At 40.9% G+C, this 18,227-nt stretch overlaps 1 protein-coding gene across 1 annotated transcript; it reads left to right on the plus strand.

Annotated features, from left to right (window-relative positions):
* The first annotated feature begins 4,393 nt into the window (after positions 1 to 4,393).
* LOC104592604 (beta-adaptin-like protein A) lies at positions 4,394 to 17,016 on the plus strand. Its single transcript, XM_088894027.1, has 4 exons — positions 4,394 to 4,474; positions 7,092 to 7,202; positions 7,310 to 7,486; positions 16,492 to 17,016. Exons 1-4 carry the CDS (start codon positions 4,409 to 4,411, stop codon positions 16,999 to 17,001), a joined length of 864 nt encoding a protein of 287 aa, XP_088750153.1. The 5' UTR covers positions 4,394 to 4,408; the 3' UTR covers positions 17,002 to 17,016.
* Positions 17,017 to 18,227: the final 1,211 nt, after the last annotated feature.

Consider the following 18,227-nt stretch of genomic DNA (forward strand, 5'->3'; position numbering starts at 1 on the left):
AGCAAACCAAGGAAAAAATATGGGAGAAGAAAAAACTCTATCCTCAATTGAGCCCATGGTGCGGTGAAAAAGGAACCACTACAGCATACCTTTAGACGTTCAAGACTGCTATCAACCTTGAACCCTAATAGATTTCAGGTTCGAAAGAGAAGGAAAATGAAGAGAAGAGAAGAGGAAGAGAAGAGAGAACCGTAGAACACAAAGGGTTGAAATGAGGGACAGAATCTGAATGTTCTTGCCGCCATCACTTCTATTTAGTATTTATAGGTTATGCTCATAAATGGAAATGACAGATCTACCCTTAGTATTTACATAATAAATAGAACAAAATAAAATTGAAATAAATAACAACTGAAATAACCGACTGACCACCGGCTAACCCTAGGATAACTATAACACATTCTACCCTACGAACACAGTGGGACCATAGCTGTGGGGCCCACATCAGTGCTTTCTACACTCCCCCTCAAGTTGGGAATAAATGTTTATCATTCCCACTTGGATAAATCCGCCTCTAGCTTCTTCCTTGGTACAGCTTTGGTGAGGATATCTGCTAGCTGCATGTTGGAAGTGATGTACGGGAGACACACTTCTTGTGATGAGACCCCCTCTCGTACAAAATGTTGCACCGGATTGTGCGTTATATTAATAGCCGCTTGATTATCACAATACAGCATCAGGGGTTTCTCATACTCAATACCCAACTCCTCAAGTAGTGATCTCAGTCGTAGAATTTCAGCCACTCCATTAGCCATTGACCTGTATTCAGCTTCAGCACTAGATTGAGAGACAACACTCTGTTTTTTACTCCTCCAAGAGACAAGGTTACCTCCCACAAGGGCACAATATCCAGAGGTAGACCTTCTGTCATCAACACCCCCAGCCCAATCGGCATCCGTATAAACCTCCACCTTCATGTGGTCATTGTTCTTGAACAGTATACCTCTACCCGGGCATCTCTTCAAGTATGGTAATATTCTTTATGCTGCAAGAAGATGCGTGGTTCTAGGAGAATGCATGTATTGGCTGACAACACTAACTGCATAACTGATATCTGGCCGAGTGAGGGAGAGATATAGGAGCTTTCCCACTAATCGTTGGAACATAAATTTGTCTTCAAGAGGCTCCCCACTCTCTGCACTAACCCTGTGGTTCTGTTCAATGGGTGTATCCGCAGGTTTGACACCTAACTTTCCAATTTCCGCCAACAGATCTAGAACATATTTCCTCTGAGAGACAAAGATCCCCTGTTTAGATTTAGCAACCTCAATACCCAAAAAATACCGTTGTGCACCAAGATCTTTCACCTCAAACTCTTGATGAAGGAGCTGTTTAAGGGACTCAATCTCATGGCTATCATTTCCTATCACCACAATATCATCAACATATACTGCAAGTAGTGTCAGAGAGGACTCCACCCTCTTGATGAACAATGTATGATCTGATTAGGCCTGTACATAACCGAACTTCCCAAGGGCTAGTCTGAATCTATCAAACCAATCTCTAGGTGACTGCTTCAAACCATACAATGCCTTATTGAGCCGGCAGACCTTCTTACCTGTCTCTGTATCATAGAATCCAGGAGGTAATCGCATGTAAACCTCTTCCTGTAGGTCTCCATTCAGAAAAGCACTTTTAACGTCCATTTGGTACAAAGGCCAAGTGTGGCTTGCTGCAAGAGATAATAGAACTCGAATGGTGGTCATCTTGGCTGTCGGGGCAAAGGTCTCCAAGTAATCTATACCATAGGTCTGGGTGAACCCTTTTGCAACTACTCAAGCTTTGTACCTCTCAATGGAGCCATCTGCATTGTGCTTCACAGTAAATACCCATCTGCATCCAACTGGTTTCTTTCCTTTGGGCAGATCAACTAGCTCCTAGGTATTATTTTTCAACAGGGCATCCATTTCAACTTGCATTGCATATTTCCACTCCGGGACTGATAGGGCTTCTTGCACTGTTCTTGGAATAGGGACATTGGCAATGGAAGTAAGATAGAACCTGTAGGAGGGAGATAGGCGATCATAGGATAAAAACTGGGAAATGTAGTGGGCTGTAGATGTGGTACAATGTCGTTTCCCTTTACGGACGGCAATGAGAAGGTCAAGGTGCAAGAGGCAAAGTGGCAATAGTGGAAGGAGTCTCTGTGGGCCCTGGGACTGTAATACCTGGACTTGGAGCCGCAGAAGAGGTTGGAGCTGGCCTGGACTGCTGATGACTGGGATCAACCTACCTGCATCGCCTGTGATAGACTCTCAACTCCTGATCCCTCTGACCACCCTCACTATTGCAGCCCTCATCACCCAATGGAATAGGTAAGGGAACAGCCCCAAAAGTATTAACCCTACCCTCACTGCGCTCCCCCTAAAGGAAATGACTCAAATCCCCACTCTCACTGCTCTCCCCCTGAGAATCGAGTTTCTCCTCAAAGAAAGTGACATCCATGGAGACAAACTTCTTCCCTGAGATAGGATCATAGCAGCAATAACCCTTTTGAGTTTGTGCATAACCAAGAAAGATGCATTTGGAGGCCTTTGGTTCGAATTTAGAGTGATGGGGTCCAAGAAGCTGAGCAAAACAGGTACAACCAAATGTTTTAAGGGTAACAGTAAACAACTCCTCATTTGGGTATCGAAGGGAAAAAGGAGATTTCATATCAAGAACCCGGGAAGGAACCCGATTAATAAGATATACCGCCGTGAGGATAACATCACCCCAGAAGCGAATAGGGACATTGGAGGTAAACATAATACTTCTAGCCACCCCCAAAATGTGCCTATTCTTCCTTTCTGCAACCCCATTCTGCTGAAGTGTATGAGGGCAAGTGCTCTGGTGGATAACCCCATGATTAAGAAAGTACGATGCCAATGGCTTAGCAAAGTATTCCTTTGCATTATCAGATCTAAGAACTTTCAAAAAATATTTATACCCACCCATAGAAGGGATGTGATATGGCCCCTAAACATCAATATGCACAATATCAAAAGAACTATTACTCCTTTTATTACTCAATGAATAAGATTTTCTACAATGTTTAGCAATCTCACAACTTTCACATTTCAACTGGGACAACTCAACAAACTCAAACAAAGTAGGAAACAGACTCTTTAAGGATCGAAAAGACAAATAACCCAATCGGTTATGCCAAAGCATAACCGGACTCACAATCTGAGAAACAAGTGACTTCTTATCCACTGACTCTTCCCAACGAGAACTCTCCCCGAGCAGGTAGATCCCATTCGTTTCACGGCCAGTCCCAATCACTTTCTTCGTCTCCAAGTCCTGAAAAACACGTCGGTCAGGGAAGAAAGTTACTGAGCAATTCATATGTTTGGTAATACTACTAACTGAAAGAAGGTTAGTATCAAGCTTAGGAACATGCAAGACAGAAGACAAGGAGATAGTATCCAATAGGTTGATGTCACCCTTGCCAGAAATGGGGACAAGAGAACCATCAGCAATAGATATTTTATCCCTACCAGAAGACAAATGATAAGTGGTAAACAATGAAGGCAAGCTAGTCATATGGTCGGATGCACCTGAATCTATTACCCAACAGGGTTCAGTAGTACTTGGAGCTGAGGCATGGTAGGTTGAGGCTCAAGTACATGAATGAGCGAAAGCAGATGTGGCAGGGGATGACGGTGACTGCGGTGGCTGAGCTGAGTTTCCAACTTCCTTTCCCAACTGTATTAAAGCAGCCCGAACTGCAACTAAAGTCTCTAAAGGCGTGCCTCTTGTGCCAGACGAGAATGCTGAATCAATGTTCACGGCCACATGAGCATTACCCTTCTTGCTTCTCAACTTTGTCGGGACCAAATGAGGATGCAGTTTCCAACATGTTTCTTTTGTGTGTTTGGGTTTCTTACAATGCTCACATACCACATCTCTTTTATCTTCCTTCATCTTGTCCCTTTCTGAATCACCTCCTGATTTCGGTTTAACAGCTACAAGCGTTGGTGTAAGAGGCTGAGGTTGCATCATGACTTTCCTCCTGGTCTCTTCACTATGCACTAAGGAGTATGCCTGGGAGAGAGAGTCACACTATCTCTGGTCAATATCTGTTGCCGCACAATATCATACTCTGAATTCAGACCAGCCAGAAACTCAAACACCCTGTTTGTCTCGACTTGCTTTCTATGGGTCTGTGCATCTTTGGGACTCTCCCACTCAAGAGTCTCTAAGTGATCAATCTCATGCCACAGGGACTTCAAGGTAGAGAAATAGACCGAAACCGGTTTCTCTCCTTGTTTAAGAGTGTTCACTTCACATTTCAATTCATAAGCTCTGGCAACATTAAGGGGTTGGATAATGCAGATTGGAACAAAGCTGAGAAAGCCTGAGATCTACTTTGATCATCAGCTTTGATTTTTATCTCAGATGGATGTTGGGGAAATAATCTTTGGACATGTCTGATGTTCCATATGTTTTGGAAAGTCTTGTTGAAAACTGGGAAGATGAGCATTCTGCAGAGGTAATTGAGTTGTTGTCAGAGAAAAAGTTGTTTTTATAGTCAAGAAAGAAAAAAAAATGAATTAGAAAAGAAAATACACAAAGATGAGACAGTCTGGAGTCCAGAACAGAAGCCTTTGAAGTCCCTGAAACAAAGGAAGACTACACAAAGAAGGTAATGGTAAGCCCTTGGTATACGAAAAAAAAAAAGAAATGCAGAACCAGACCCCCAGCTACATTGCACACCAGGGAGCACCTACACAGTACACAGCTCTCTTCCTCCCCTGCCACAACCACTATTACTCTTTGAAGACCTAGATACAGCCATAGGCGCCACAACTAAATTCTGATACAAGTCCAAAACCTTCTCTAGGTCTTTTTTTTTTTTTGTCACATGACCTACTTATTTCATATATTTCCAAATTTTTAGCATATTTTAATGTAGATTAAAATTGGTTCTAGCTGCCTTTATGACTGTTGTAGTTCATATCGGCATAATTCATTCCGACAAGTCCATTCACTGATAAATACTGATGAATTTTGTGAAACTAGCAACTGTTGAAACAAAAGCTATTTCAACCAAATGTTTATTTCTTAACAGCTGTTCAAACCAATCATGTTGGATATACCAGAGTAATTTGTCTGAACATGTTGTGTTAGTTGCTTTTCTTTGTTAAGGGGTGCATATATTACTATTTTGTTGAAGTTCAGTTTCTATATTATGCTAATTGTTTACTTATACTCTTGTATTCCAAGAGAGAAAAGTGAACTTTGGGAACTCTTATAAAATAGTACCTATTTTGAAAAAGGAAAGGAAAAGTTGAAACTATAACAAGTATATATTATTAGCATTTGATATTTTTCTCGATAGCATCCGGTGCCCTGATTTGGTGGTCAGCATCAATAAAACAGAATGCCAAACAACCTGTACTAAAATCATGGGCCAATTAGTTGCATCTCAATGAACCCAAAATTGAATAGTCTTAGGCCTATTACTTGCATCTTCAATTTTCTAATTGAAAACATGCCTAAACTCCCTAATTTTCATCTCTGAAAAGCTTCTTCAATTTTCCATTCAACAGTGGTTATGTGGTTTGAAAAAAATTTAGGAGTCTCCTTGCCAAAATGTGGAATTTTTTTTAAGATAAATAAAAAAGAAAATTCATTAAGAATAAGATGGGAAGAATTACAACAGGAGTGATAAGAAATCACCCCCAGAAAGCAAATTCAAACACCCCCAGCGTACACCCATACAATGAAAAAACCCTCAAATCTCCAAGAAAAGAAGCAAATACTTGATAACGACATTGAAACAAGAAGAACAAACTGCCCCTCCTATAGATGCTTCTTTCTTCTTCCAGAGTTGGCCTCCATTTTCTTCAAGTTTTCTAGAAACCTTCCAAGAAAATTCCTCACCCTCAATAGAAATCCCCAATAACTTGCTTACCTCAACTTCCATGTTAACTACCTCTTCCCAAGTCTAGCTCACTCTGCACAGCATGAGTAACATCCATGATCAACTCCTTATCTTTAAAGGAATTAGTTGAGCTCTCCTCACCTCTTCTATCTGTTTCTTGTAAAGGCTTTGTCCTATATTTTCTGATTCCAAAAGCCTGGCTTAAAAGATCTTTTGAACCCCCTCCAGCATCAAAATGTGGAAATTTACCAGCATGGTGGGATTATCTACTTTTGGTCGTTTAAAGATGCTTAGTCCATAAACCTTGTGTATATTCCTTGTATACTTTGGCTTGTTCTTAGTTGGTTGGATATTTCTTAGTTTTCTCCTTTTTGAGTCCACCTTATGTTTATATTTATTGGGCGGTGTATTTTTACTCATCTCTTCGAGTCATTACTGGAGGAGAAAAATTAGAAAGCCCTCTATTGAATTGAAGATTTTTTTTTGCATGTGTGATTCTTTACTCAATCTTGATCATGATATACCATTGAGGCCTAGTTTTCTTCTACTTTAATTTGATTATGTGGGAGTATTCAAGGCCTATCCAAAACTTCGTGCGTCATAGTTCAAAGCTAGCAACTCTGTTGAGAATCTTTGGTGTTTCTTTTTCTGGTCTTGCAAGCACAATGCGTAGTTGTAGGTTGTCTTGCATCAAATATAATCATCGATTGGTGCTTCAACCATAAAATCCAGCTACATATAACCTGATTTGTACATTTTCTTGATCAGCCCAGATTGTACTACATCAATTTCACTAGAAGGTTCTTCAGGAGTGAAAGAACAAATCCGATTTTTGCTGATTTAGATATGCATTCAGTAGATTGAGTTTCTTGTTAAATAAGATGAAGATGCATCTTTTTCAAACTAGGAGCTATTTGGAGGTGGCCTTTGCTAGCAAGGCTTCTTTACCAGAGTTAATGCTAATCACTCTTTTGCATTTATTTTTATCACCAGAACTGTTTCATAAATCTTTTCTCTAATCATATTACAATTCATAAACAAGCCATGAGTTCATATTCCTGATATTCAATTTCATTGATATCTTCCTCCAAGAGAAAAAAAAAAAACTACTTTTGATTTTTGATTTTTTAGCTTTCCACACCTTCATTTTACCAGCACCAATCTCAAATTTATTGCATTGTTTACTTAATTTATTGTCTGAATAATTATGTTCTTGTTACAGGTTCGTTTGCATCTTCTCACTGCAGTATTGAAATGTTTCCTAAGAAGACCACCTGAAACTCAGAAAGCCTTGGGAGCTGCATTGGCTGCCGGTCTTGCAGATTCTCACCAGGTGCTTTTTGGCCTATCCCTCAAGAAGTTGAAAATGTGCCCAATTATTTTAAGAAGTTTTAGAATTTTTTTACAGCAGTATTCCACTAAATGGTCATTTGACTGCAGGATGTTCATGATAGAGCCTTATTCTACTATAGGCTTTTACAATACAATGTATCCGTCGCAGAGCGTGTGGTGAATCCTCCCAAGCAAGCAGTTTCAGTCTTTGCTGATACTCAGAGCAGTGAAATCAAAGATCGTATATTTGATGAATTTAACAGCCTATCCGTTTTATATCAAAAGGTGCTCTCTCTCTGAAAAAATTGCAAACACTTTTTTTGAGAAGTAAAGATTGTGGAAATATTTGTTGCATGTTACATGTGAAACTACATTTGTTTGGTTATTATGTCAGAATTTCGTGCATGGAATTGTTTTCTTGGAACAATGTTTTTGTTTTTTTATGGGAAACGGTAACTTTCAATAAAAATAATGGATAAAGATTACAATTGCTACCATCCAAGGGCGGGATGGGGGACCCTTTGATAAAAATTCTCATAAACAGGCCCAAAACAACTCCTGCCTATTGACTCCTTGCTTAGCTAAAGCATCAGCCGTACCATTTGCTGATCTTCTTGCCCAATTAAACCTCACCCCAATCTCCCTTGCTAAGCTCAAGATTTCTCTTAGCTGTTGTCTGAAAAGCCGGGTGACCAAGCTTCTAGATTGCAACCAGCCTATTACCAGTTCAGAGTCTCCCTCCACTTGTAACTGTTGCATTCCCCATTGCTTTGCCAATCTGAGACCTTGGAGTAAAGCAAAAACTTCTTCCCTTAAGGAGTCTCACACTCCTATAGGGCCTGAATATCAGGCCAGCACTCTACCCCCCTCTGAAAGCACCCCCTACACACCCAAGGGGCCTGAGTTGCCTAGAGAGCTTCCGTCGAAATTCAGTTTCCCTCTAAAGCAAGGTGGTGGGATCTAACTTTCCTAAACTGAAGGAAAGAAAGATGAGGAACCAGCTATGACATTCCATTCTCTAGTGAAGTCAGTAAGGGAAAAATCTTTAAAAGCTCCAAAGCTTTCAGCCAATGTATGATCCTGGTGGTGATGCCCTCTATAAGTGCTTCTTTGGATCTTTCCTGCCCTTGGAAGATCCTATTATTTCTCTCCTCCCACATTGACCATATAACAACTGCTCTTGTTGTTTTCCACATCACCATGCCTCTTTTCTTTGGTAATTGGAAGAAGCTAGAGTCAAAATGATTCCGCACACATGAAGGAGGAGTCCGCCAGCAACCAAAGAGAGAGGTGAACCAACCCAAATAGAAGAAGTAAAAGGACATGAAATAAATAGATGAGCTACTGTCTCACCACTCATCAAGCAAAGGCAACAAACATGTGGTGAAAGGCACCAATCTTTCCTTTTTCTTTGAAGTACGTCCGAAGTGTTAACCTTTTGGAGAACCTCTTCCCAGCAAAAGGCCCTAACCTTTGGTGGGACAGGAGTATCTCACACTTATTTTGTAGGGAAAGGGGTAGGAACAACAACAAAACTAAGTAAAGCATTGAAAAATGAAGAGCAACAAAATAACCCTAAGGAGGACTCTGACCATATTCTATTATCTGGGTAAGGCTGGTCTAGAAAAGCAGCACCCAACAAAGAGAACAGCTCATCTGCAAAGGCCACTACTGAGTCCCTCAACCCTCTCCTCAGACCTAAGTCACAAGAACCCTCATTCACACAAATAGAGGAAATACCTTTAATTTGTCTAAAGAAAGAGAATACATAACCGGGAACCTATCCTTAAGGGGAGCGTTCCCAACCTGAATGTCTTCCCAAAACAAAATTTTGTTACATGGGCAAGCATCATACCTTTTTAAAGGTTGAAAAGATGGTAGGACTCCAACTATTGCTTTCCAGGGGGATAAATGAGAGGCCTTGGGGTTGACACCAGCATCCCATCCGTTTGTTGTCATACCATGAATGCTCACAAACACCTAATGCCACAAGCTATCTTGCTCTATGGGAAATCTCCATAACCACTTTCCTAACAAGGCCAGGCTTCTTAACCTAATATTACCAATGCCTAAACCCCCATCCTCCTGCTTCCTAGTGACAATCCCCCACTTCACTAGATGATCGTTTTTTGAATCACACGGTTCCCAAAGAATGTCTCTCATCAGTTTTTCAATTTGACTTGCTACCTTAATAGGTATCTTGAAAGTGACAAGAAATATACCAGTAGGTTGGACAAAGTAGACTTGATTGGAGTGATTCTATGTCTACCCCCTAGTGAAATGTAATTTCTTTTCCAACCTGCTAATTTCTTTGTGATTCTTTCCAAAACTGGGTGCCAAAAACTCTCTAACCTAGGATTACCCCCTAGAGGCAAACCCAAATATACCATAGGCCAATCACTTACCCCATAGCCTTGATTGTTGCCATAGGTAGCACCTCTTCTTCTTGCCTATTTATTCCCGCTACACAGCTCTTATTCCAATTGGCTTTTGTTAGAGCTAGCCGAATAAGGGTAGATTAGTCATTTTATTTCTGTTAAGTTATGTGCTTATGTGGCAGTCTTGATAGGACTTCCTGTCCCATACTTAAGTGGGGGCAGTTTAGTCTTTGTACTACTAATTAGAGGCTAATCCATATTAAGGGTCGATTGATAGGGTTTAATCTATCAAGTTCGACTGTTCTCTTCATCTTCATCTTCATCTTCTTCTTCTTCTTCTTCTCTTCTCCTGGTTTGAACTACTGTAGCTACAGAACAAACATGGTATCAGAGCAGGACGTTGCTCTCTAAATCACCTCACAGATTCGTGACCTCATTTTTTTTCTTCTTTCTGGACTGAAAAATGGAGAACACAGATTTGACCTAGGTCTGAGAACACCTCAGTTCTTCTTTCTCTACGCAGAACCTGACTGTTTTTTCAAGAGAACAACTTCAGAAGTGGATGGTCGACTGAAATCTCTCCATCGAAGGTCGGTTAGCTCCTTTTTTTTTGTGTTGTTGGTATTTCTAGGTTGAAAGCCTTCAAAACCTGTGGGGACTTATCAGAACCTAGAGAACTAGGTTCTTTGTAGCCTTGGTTCTTGGAAAAAGGTCCAAGAACAAGCTGTGTTTACAGTGGCCGAATGGTGTAAGGGTATGTTTGACCCTTTTTTTTGTTGGTCTGTAGTTGTTTTGAAGCCCTTGTTGGTCACAAGTGACCTGAATTGAATGACAGGTTACTGCAGTGGCAGTAGTTGATGTTTTCTTTGGACTTGTAGTGCCCTCTGAAAAGGTCAGACAGATCTGTACCATGTGTGACAGCTATGGTTGTGTGGTGGTGCTTGTGATGCTCAATCTTTATTGAGCAGCTTCAAGAGGGCTTGTATGCAGTCAGTGAGTTGCTGAATTAATGTCAGTGTGATTCATGATTTTGTGAAATCAGTAGTGGTGTGAACAAGAACAAAAGTTTGTGTACCTATCAACTGTGTTTGGGGACTGCTGTAGTGTCTGGAACATCAAACTCCTAACAGCAGTACTTAGTTGGCTACTGGGAATTCAGATTAGAAGTAGCATTGCTAGAGCATCATGGCAGCAACTGAAGATGGTCGTAGTGATCAGAAACCTAGTGTGGTGATTCCCTCTGACTATATGGGTGTGCAGATGACTTTAATTAAACTTAATGGTGAGAACTATATACCATGGGCCAAGTCAGTGGAAGTTTTTCTCAAGGCAAAGAGGAAAGTGAAGCATGTGAAGGAAGATAAACCACCTGCTGACTCTTCAGGGTTTGATGACTGGGAACAGGATCATGACATGGTTATGGAATAGTATGGAACCCAAAATAAGTGCCAACTTTATGTTCTTAGATACAGCTAAGGACATATGGGAACATGCCAAGAAGCTTTATTCTGGGCGGGATAATACTACAAGGGTATATCAACTCTATCAGGAGTATTTCGATCTGCAGCAAGGGAATAAAACCCTAGAAGAGTACTATGTCAGTATGAAGAGCCTCAGAAATGAACTCAATGTCTATCATCCCCTCACTCCAGATGTTAAGGTTCAGTAACAACAGAGGGAACAACTAGATGTCACTAGGTTCTTAGTGGGGTTGAAATCAGAATATGAACCAGTTAAGGCCCAAATATTAGGGGGCTCTACTCTTCCTACACTTGAGGAAGTGTTTGCACGGCTTTGTAGGATTTCTTTGGGGCCTACAGAGAATCCCACACAGTCTGACAAATCAGCATTTGTGATAGCCAAAGGAGGTGGACGTGGTACTAAAGGGGGAGGACATGCCTCCCGAGGTGGTCGTGACTCAGGGGGAGGCCGTAGTAAAGGAAAAAGTAACTCTACAAGGAAGTGTACCCATTGTGGCATGGGCGGACATTCAGTGAATTTCTGTTATGATCTCCATGGCCCTCCTTCTACATGGGCCAATCATGCAGTAGCTGGTGGGGTTGATGTTAGTGATAACCAATAGGCAGATCTAACTCCTTCCACATCTACATCTATTTTCGGGAAGGAGATGGTGAGTGTACCGCGTGATGAGTATGAGCAGTTCCTCCAGACTACTTCACAACATACTACTGCCACCCTTGCCCACTCAGGTATAGCTTGTCTGTCATCCAAACCCTCTCCCTGGATTATTGACTCTGGAGCCTCTGATCACATGACCGGGACTCCAGGTGTGTTCTCTTCCCTCTCTGAAACTTCCACATCTTAAACTGTTACCCTTGCCTACGGTTCCTCTTCTCCCATCTGTGGTGTTCGTAATGTTGACACGGCTTCTCTTTCTTTATCATCAGTTCTATATGTCCCTAAGTTTCCATTCAATCTTATGTCTGTTAGTAAATTAACCAAAACTCTTAATTGCTCTATTACATTTTTCCCTTCCTTTTGTGTTTTTCAGGATCTCAAGACTGGGAAGAAGATTGGTGGGGGGCATGAGGCTGGTGGATTGTATTACCTTGACGGTGGTGGATCGTCAGTTGCACTTCAGACTTCACTCACTCCTCTACAGTGGCATTGTCAACTAGGACATCCATCTCTCAAGGCACTCAAGATACTGATTCCGTCTTTGAGTCATTTGTTGTCTTTACAGTGTGAGCCGTGTCAATATGGGAAACATCGTCGTGTTCCCTTCAGTCCTAGAGTTGAAAGTCATATGTTGAGTCCTTTTTCTTTGGTTCATTCAGATGTTTGGGGCCCGATTAAAATAGAGTCTTATAATGGTTACAAGTATTTTGTCACTTTTATTGATGATTGTTCAAAGATGACATGGATTTATTTAATGAAAGAAAAGAGTGAATTATTTTCCATTTTTCAAAAATTTCATGCTGAAATACATACACAATTTGGTGTTCCAATTAAAGTTCTTCGTTCAGATAACGGTCGTGAATACTTTCTTACTTCCTTTCAACAGTATTTAGAACAGTATGGCATCATTCATCAAACTTCATGTGCATCCACTCCCCAACAAAATGGGGTGGCTGAACGAAAGAACCGTCATCTCCTTGAAACTGCTTGGTCTATTCTTCATCATATGAGTGTTCCTAAACGATTTTGGAGTGATGTTGTACTTACTGCGTGTTTCCTTATTAATCGGATGCCCTCCTTAATTCTTCATGGTCGGTCTCCTTTCTCTATCTTGTTCCCCACCTTGTCTCCCTTTCCATTAACACCTCGTATCTTTGGTTGTGTGTGCTTTGTTCACAATCTGAGTCCTGGAATAGACAAGCTGGATGCACGCTCTATTAAGTGTGTCTTTCTTGGCTCTCGGACTCAAAAAGGGTACAAGTGTTATAATCCCAATACTCGGAAGTGCTATGTTTGTCCTGATGTCACCTTTTTTTAGTCTTTCCCCTTCTTCTCGGGACCTGAAGTATCTGTGTCTCCACCTTTGCTTCCTCTTCGAGTCAGTGATCCCATTCCGGGTGTTCCAGTTGGGGTTGACCCTTCACCTCCTCCAGTGCAGATCCCGACTGAACGACCACCGATTCGGCACGTGTATACTCATCGATAGACATCGGCTCCTCCTCCAGCTTCTACCTTGTCTACAGATCCTGTTGTTGCTCCTGTCCCTGAACCTTCAGGACTTGATCTTCCCATTGCTTTATGAAAAGGTAAACGTAGTTGTACCCTCCATCCCATTTCCAATTTTGTTTCAGTATCTCGCCTTTCCGCTTCACATCGCCAGTTTGTTTCACTATTGTCATATATTTCTATACCTAAGAATGTCCGAGAGGCTCTTAGCTCACCTGGGTAGCGGTAGGCAATGGAGGAGGAACTCTCTGCCCTTCAGCATACGTGGGAGCTCACTACTCTTCCACCTGGTAAGCATGTTGTGGGTTGTAAATGGGTGTATATAAATACTTGCCAGATGGTAGTGTGGAGCGTCTGAAGGCCAGACTTGTTGCTAAAAGTTTTTCACAGTTGTATGGAGTGAACTATATGGAAACCTTCTCAACAGTGGCTAAGATTGGCTCTATCCGTGTCTTAATTTCCCTGGCAGTTATGTATGATTGGCCCTTGTTTCAACTTGACATTAAAAATGCCTTCCTTCATGGTGACCTTATGGAGGAGTTATATATGGAGCAACCACTTGGGTTAGTTGCTCAGGGGAGGATGGTAAGGTGTGCAGACTGAAAAAGGCAATTTATGGGTTGAAACAATCGCCTCGTGCTTGGTCTGGGAAGTTTAGTGAAGTGGTGAAGAATTTTGGAATGAAACAATGCCAGTTTAACGATTCAGTGTTCAGCTATGATTCAGAAGCCGGAAAGATTTTATTAGTGGTCTATGTGGATGATATTGTCATAACTAGTAGTGACAAATTGGGGATCGATAAACTAAAGGTCTTTCTGCAAAATCATTTTCAAACAAAAGACCTTGGGACATTGAAGTATTTCTTGGGTATAGAAGTTGCTAGATCAAGACAAGGTGTAAACCTATGCCAAACAAAATATGTTCTTGATCTGCTGGATGAAACATGACTGTTAGGTGCAAAACCGGCTGAAACTCCCATGGAACCAAATGCTAAGTTGAGCAATGATACAGGGGAAATATTTGATGATCCTGGAAGGTATAGACAACTAGTGGGGAAGCTGAACTATTTGACTATCACGAGACCAGACATCTCCTTTGCAGTCAGTGTGGTGAGCCAATTTATGCAGAACCCTCATATACCTCACTGGGATGCAGTTCTTAGAATTGTAAGGTACCTGAAGGGAGCTCCAGGTCGTGGGTTATTGTACAAACCAGGAGGAAAACTTGAAGTAATTGGGTATACAGAAGCAGATTGGGCAGGCTCTATGTCTGATAGAAGATTTACTACAGGTTACTGCACATTTCTTGGAGGAAATCTTGTGACATGGAAGAGTAAGAAGCAGACGGTTGTGGCAAGAAGCTGTGCTGAAGCCAAATATAGAGCCATGACACACACTACATGTGAATTAGTATCGTTGAGGAATCTCCTACAAGAAATCGGATTCTCCATGGATAGACCTATTAAATTGTACTGTGACAATCAAGCTGCACTCCACATCTCATCCAACCCGGTTTTTCATGAGAGGACAAAGCACATAGAGATTAATTGCCACTTTGTGAGGGAGAAGGTCCTTAATGGAGAGATAAGCACAGAACATGTGGGCTCAGGTGATCAGTGGGCAGATTTGTTTACAAAAGGCTTAAGCTTAGGGAGAGTGAACTATATATGTAACAAGCTGGGATTATATGACATATATTCTCCAACTTGAGGGGAGTGTTAGGCTAGCCGAATAAGGGTAGATTAGTCATTTTATTTCTATTAAGTTATGTGCTTATGTGGCAGTCTTAATAGGACTTCTTGTCCCATACTTAAGTGGGGGCAGTTTAGTCCTTGTACTACTAATTAGAGGTTAATCCATATTAAGGGTCGACTGATAGGGTTTAATCTATCAAGTTCGATTGTTCTCTTCATCTTCATCTTCTTCTTCTTCTTCTTCTTCTTCTTCTTCTCTTATCCTGGTTCGAACTACTGTAGCTACAGAACAAACAGCTTTCAAATTAGAGACTAGGAATGGCAATTTTCCCCATCCCCGACAGGGACCTGACTTCCCTGACCCCATTAGGTCGGGGATGGGGATTGTTTTGGTGGGGTGGGGACAGGGACAGGGATCAATAGGAATCCCTAATCGAGGTCGGGGTCGGGTATGGGGATTGAGGTCCCCACCCCACCCGGCCCCGATTATATATATTAAATTTTATTTATATTAAATATATATTATTATATTATTTGTATATATACATATATCAAAACATATTTAAAACATTATTTCTAATTTAAAATATTTATTTATTTTAAGTAAATTTAATTTTCAAAAAAAAATTATCTAAAAAAATTTTGGGGATTTGGGTCCCCATGGGGAACCCATCCCCGTCGGGGATCAGGGATGAAGGACAAATTTTACCCCCGACGAGGATCGGGGATGGGGACAGGGAATATGATCCCCACCTTGAACCCGCCCCATTGCCACTCCTATTAGAGACCCTCTCAAAGTGTGTCACTAAATGTTTCAAATTCTCCATCTCCATTGGTTCCCCTTCACAAAATAGAATGATGCCATCTGCAAGCTGTACTATTTCTCAGTATCAGGCCTTCTAGTATTCCTGTGAGAAGAGCAAGTATTTTGTAATGTAAAGACTTTCTATAATCTAGAGGATTTTTCACTAGTGCAGAAATCACAAATGGCTTTAGGCATTTGTCCTCGGTGTATGATCAAGATGACAAAATTTAATGTTTCTTATTAGGGCGGTTCCTGATAAAAGATGCCCTTGTTAATAATAGTTGATATTTCTTAAAGAGTTCCCATTTCATCAGAGTGTAATTTGGCCATAAATGGTGGGTGTGCTCCATTTGTCACATAACGGGTTTGCCTAAATTATTACCCAAATATAAACTTCTAACTAGTTACAGGTTTAAATGTATTTTTTCTTTATACTAGTTCTTCGTTCTGTGTTATAGCTATCTTCATCCATATTTTTTTGATAGATAAGTTATCTTCGTCCATATTTAAATGTATAAAGGATTTTAGGTAACAGACTTCATATCTTACAATCATTCCAACTTCCAAAAATACTCAATTAGTGGCTTTTGGCATTCTCGGTGTTTGAGCCAGACGACAAAATATAAACCTGAGTTTCTAAATTGAATATTGCCATATGTTTCATTGTATATTCTTTCTTCTACTAGCTTATATCCTGGTTTTCCTTCTGTTTTTTGAATGCAAAGGGTTGCCAGAAAAATTACTGTCTGACTGGTTTAAGATCTTGCAGCCTTCTTACATGCTTACTGATAAGGAACACCGGGGATCATTTGAGTTTTCGGAAGAAATTGGAAATTTGTCTGTTGGAGAATCTGCAGAAAATGTAATTCCAGCCCAAAGAATGGATGCAAATGACAATGATCTGCTGCTTAGCACCTCTGAGAAGGAAGAAAACAGAGCTCCTAGTAATAATGGTTCTGCATACAGTGCTCCTGTATATGATGGTTCCATTTATCTTACTGCTTCACAGACACAACCAGAACCAACATATCCCAGTCCAGCTTTACCAACTCCTGCTCCACAGTCTAGCTTAGCCATTGATCACTCACTTGGTTTAGGTCTACCACCTGCACCTGCACCTGTACCACTGCCACCACCTTTAATGCTTAATCCAAAATCTGCAATAGATCCAACCACCTTCCAGCGAAAATGGGGCCAATTATCATTATCTGTGGCACAGGTTTGCTTCACTTCAATATTCTTAATTATAACTATGTTGTTAAATATAGATAAATTTTAGCCATTTTTTTAAAGCATGCATGAGGGATGTCTTTCCAATGATTAGCTATGCCAGGACTGATGAATTTGTCATCTTTTACTTTTTGTCATCATTGTTTTGGTTCTGTTATAAAATGATTTGTTCTTGTTTTGACAGCCGTGTTTAAGTAGTTCGAACCAGTAGAGAGTAAGGGAGAAAGAAGAAGAAGAAGAAGGAAGAAGAAGAACAGTCGAATCTCATAGCCTAAACCCTATCAGTCGACCCTAATATGAATTAGCCTCTAATTAGTTGTACAAAGACTAAACTGCCCCCACTTAAGTATGGGACAGGAAGTCTCTATTAAAACTGCCAATTAAGCACATAACTTAACAGAAATAAAATGACTAATCTACCCTTATACGGCTAGCTCTAACACTCCCCCTCAAGCTGGAGAATATATGTCATATAATCCCAGCTTGTTACAAATATAGTTCACTCTCCCTGAGTTTAAGCCTTTTGTAAACAAATCTGCCCATTGATCACCTGATCCCACGTGTTCTTTGCTTATCTCTCCAGTAAGGACCTTCTCCCTCGCAAAGTGGCAAACAATCTCTATGTGCTTTGTTCTCTCATGAAAAACAGGGTTAGATGAGATGTGGAGTGCAACTTGATTGTCACAGTACAATTTCATAGGTCTATCCATGGAGAACCCGATTTCTTGTAGGAGATTCCTCAGCCATACTAATTCACATGTAGTGTGTGCCATGGCTCTGTATTCGTCTTCAGCACTGCTCCTTGCCACAACCGTCTGCTTCTTACTCTTCCATGTCACAAAATTTCCTCCAAGAAATGTGTAGTAACCTGTAGTAGATCTTCTATAGACACAGAGCCTGCCCAATCTGCTTCTGTATACCCAATTACTTCAAGTTTTCCTCCTGGTTTGTACAATAACCCACGGCCTGGAGCTCCCTTCAGGTACCTTACAATTCTAAAAACTGCATCCCAGTGAAGTATACGAGGGTTCTGCATAAATTGGCTCACCACACTGACTGCAAAGGAGATGTCTGGTCTCGTGATAGTCAAATAGTTCAACTTCCCCACTAGCCATTTATACCTTCCAGGATCATCAAATATTTCCTCTGTATCACTGCTCAACTTAGCATTTGGTTCCATGGGAGTTTCATCCGGTTTTGCACCTAATAGTCATGTTTCATCCAGCAGATCAAGAACATATTTTCTTTGGCACAGGGTTACACCTTGTCTTGATC

The sequence above is a fragment of the Nelumbo nucifera genome, chromosome 8 (genome assembly GCF_055504915.1).
Source record: "Nelumbo nucifera cultivar China Antique chromosome 8, China Antique-T2T, whole genome shotgun sequence".
Classification (NCBI taxonomy): Eukaryota; Viridiplantae; Streptophyta; class Magnoliopsida; order Proteales; family Nelumbonaceae; genus Nelumbo; species Nelumbo nucifera.

Excerpts from the sequence above, each read along its gene's own strand:
- LOC104592604 (XM_088894027.1), top strand. The coding sequence starts at position 4,409 with ATGTCTGATGTTCCATATGTTTTGGAAAGTCTTGTTGAAAACTGGGAA. Across the intron at positions 7,203-7,309 it reads GTCTTGCAGATTCTCACCAG|GATGTTCATGATAGAGCCTT; the intron begins GTGCTTTTTGGC and ends ATTTGACTGCAG. Across the intron at positions 7,487-16,491 it reads TATCCGTTTTATATCAAAAG|CCTTCTTACATGCTTACTGA; the intron begins GTGCTCTCTCTC and ends AAGATCTTGCAG.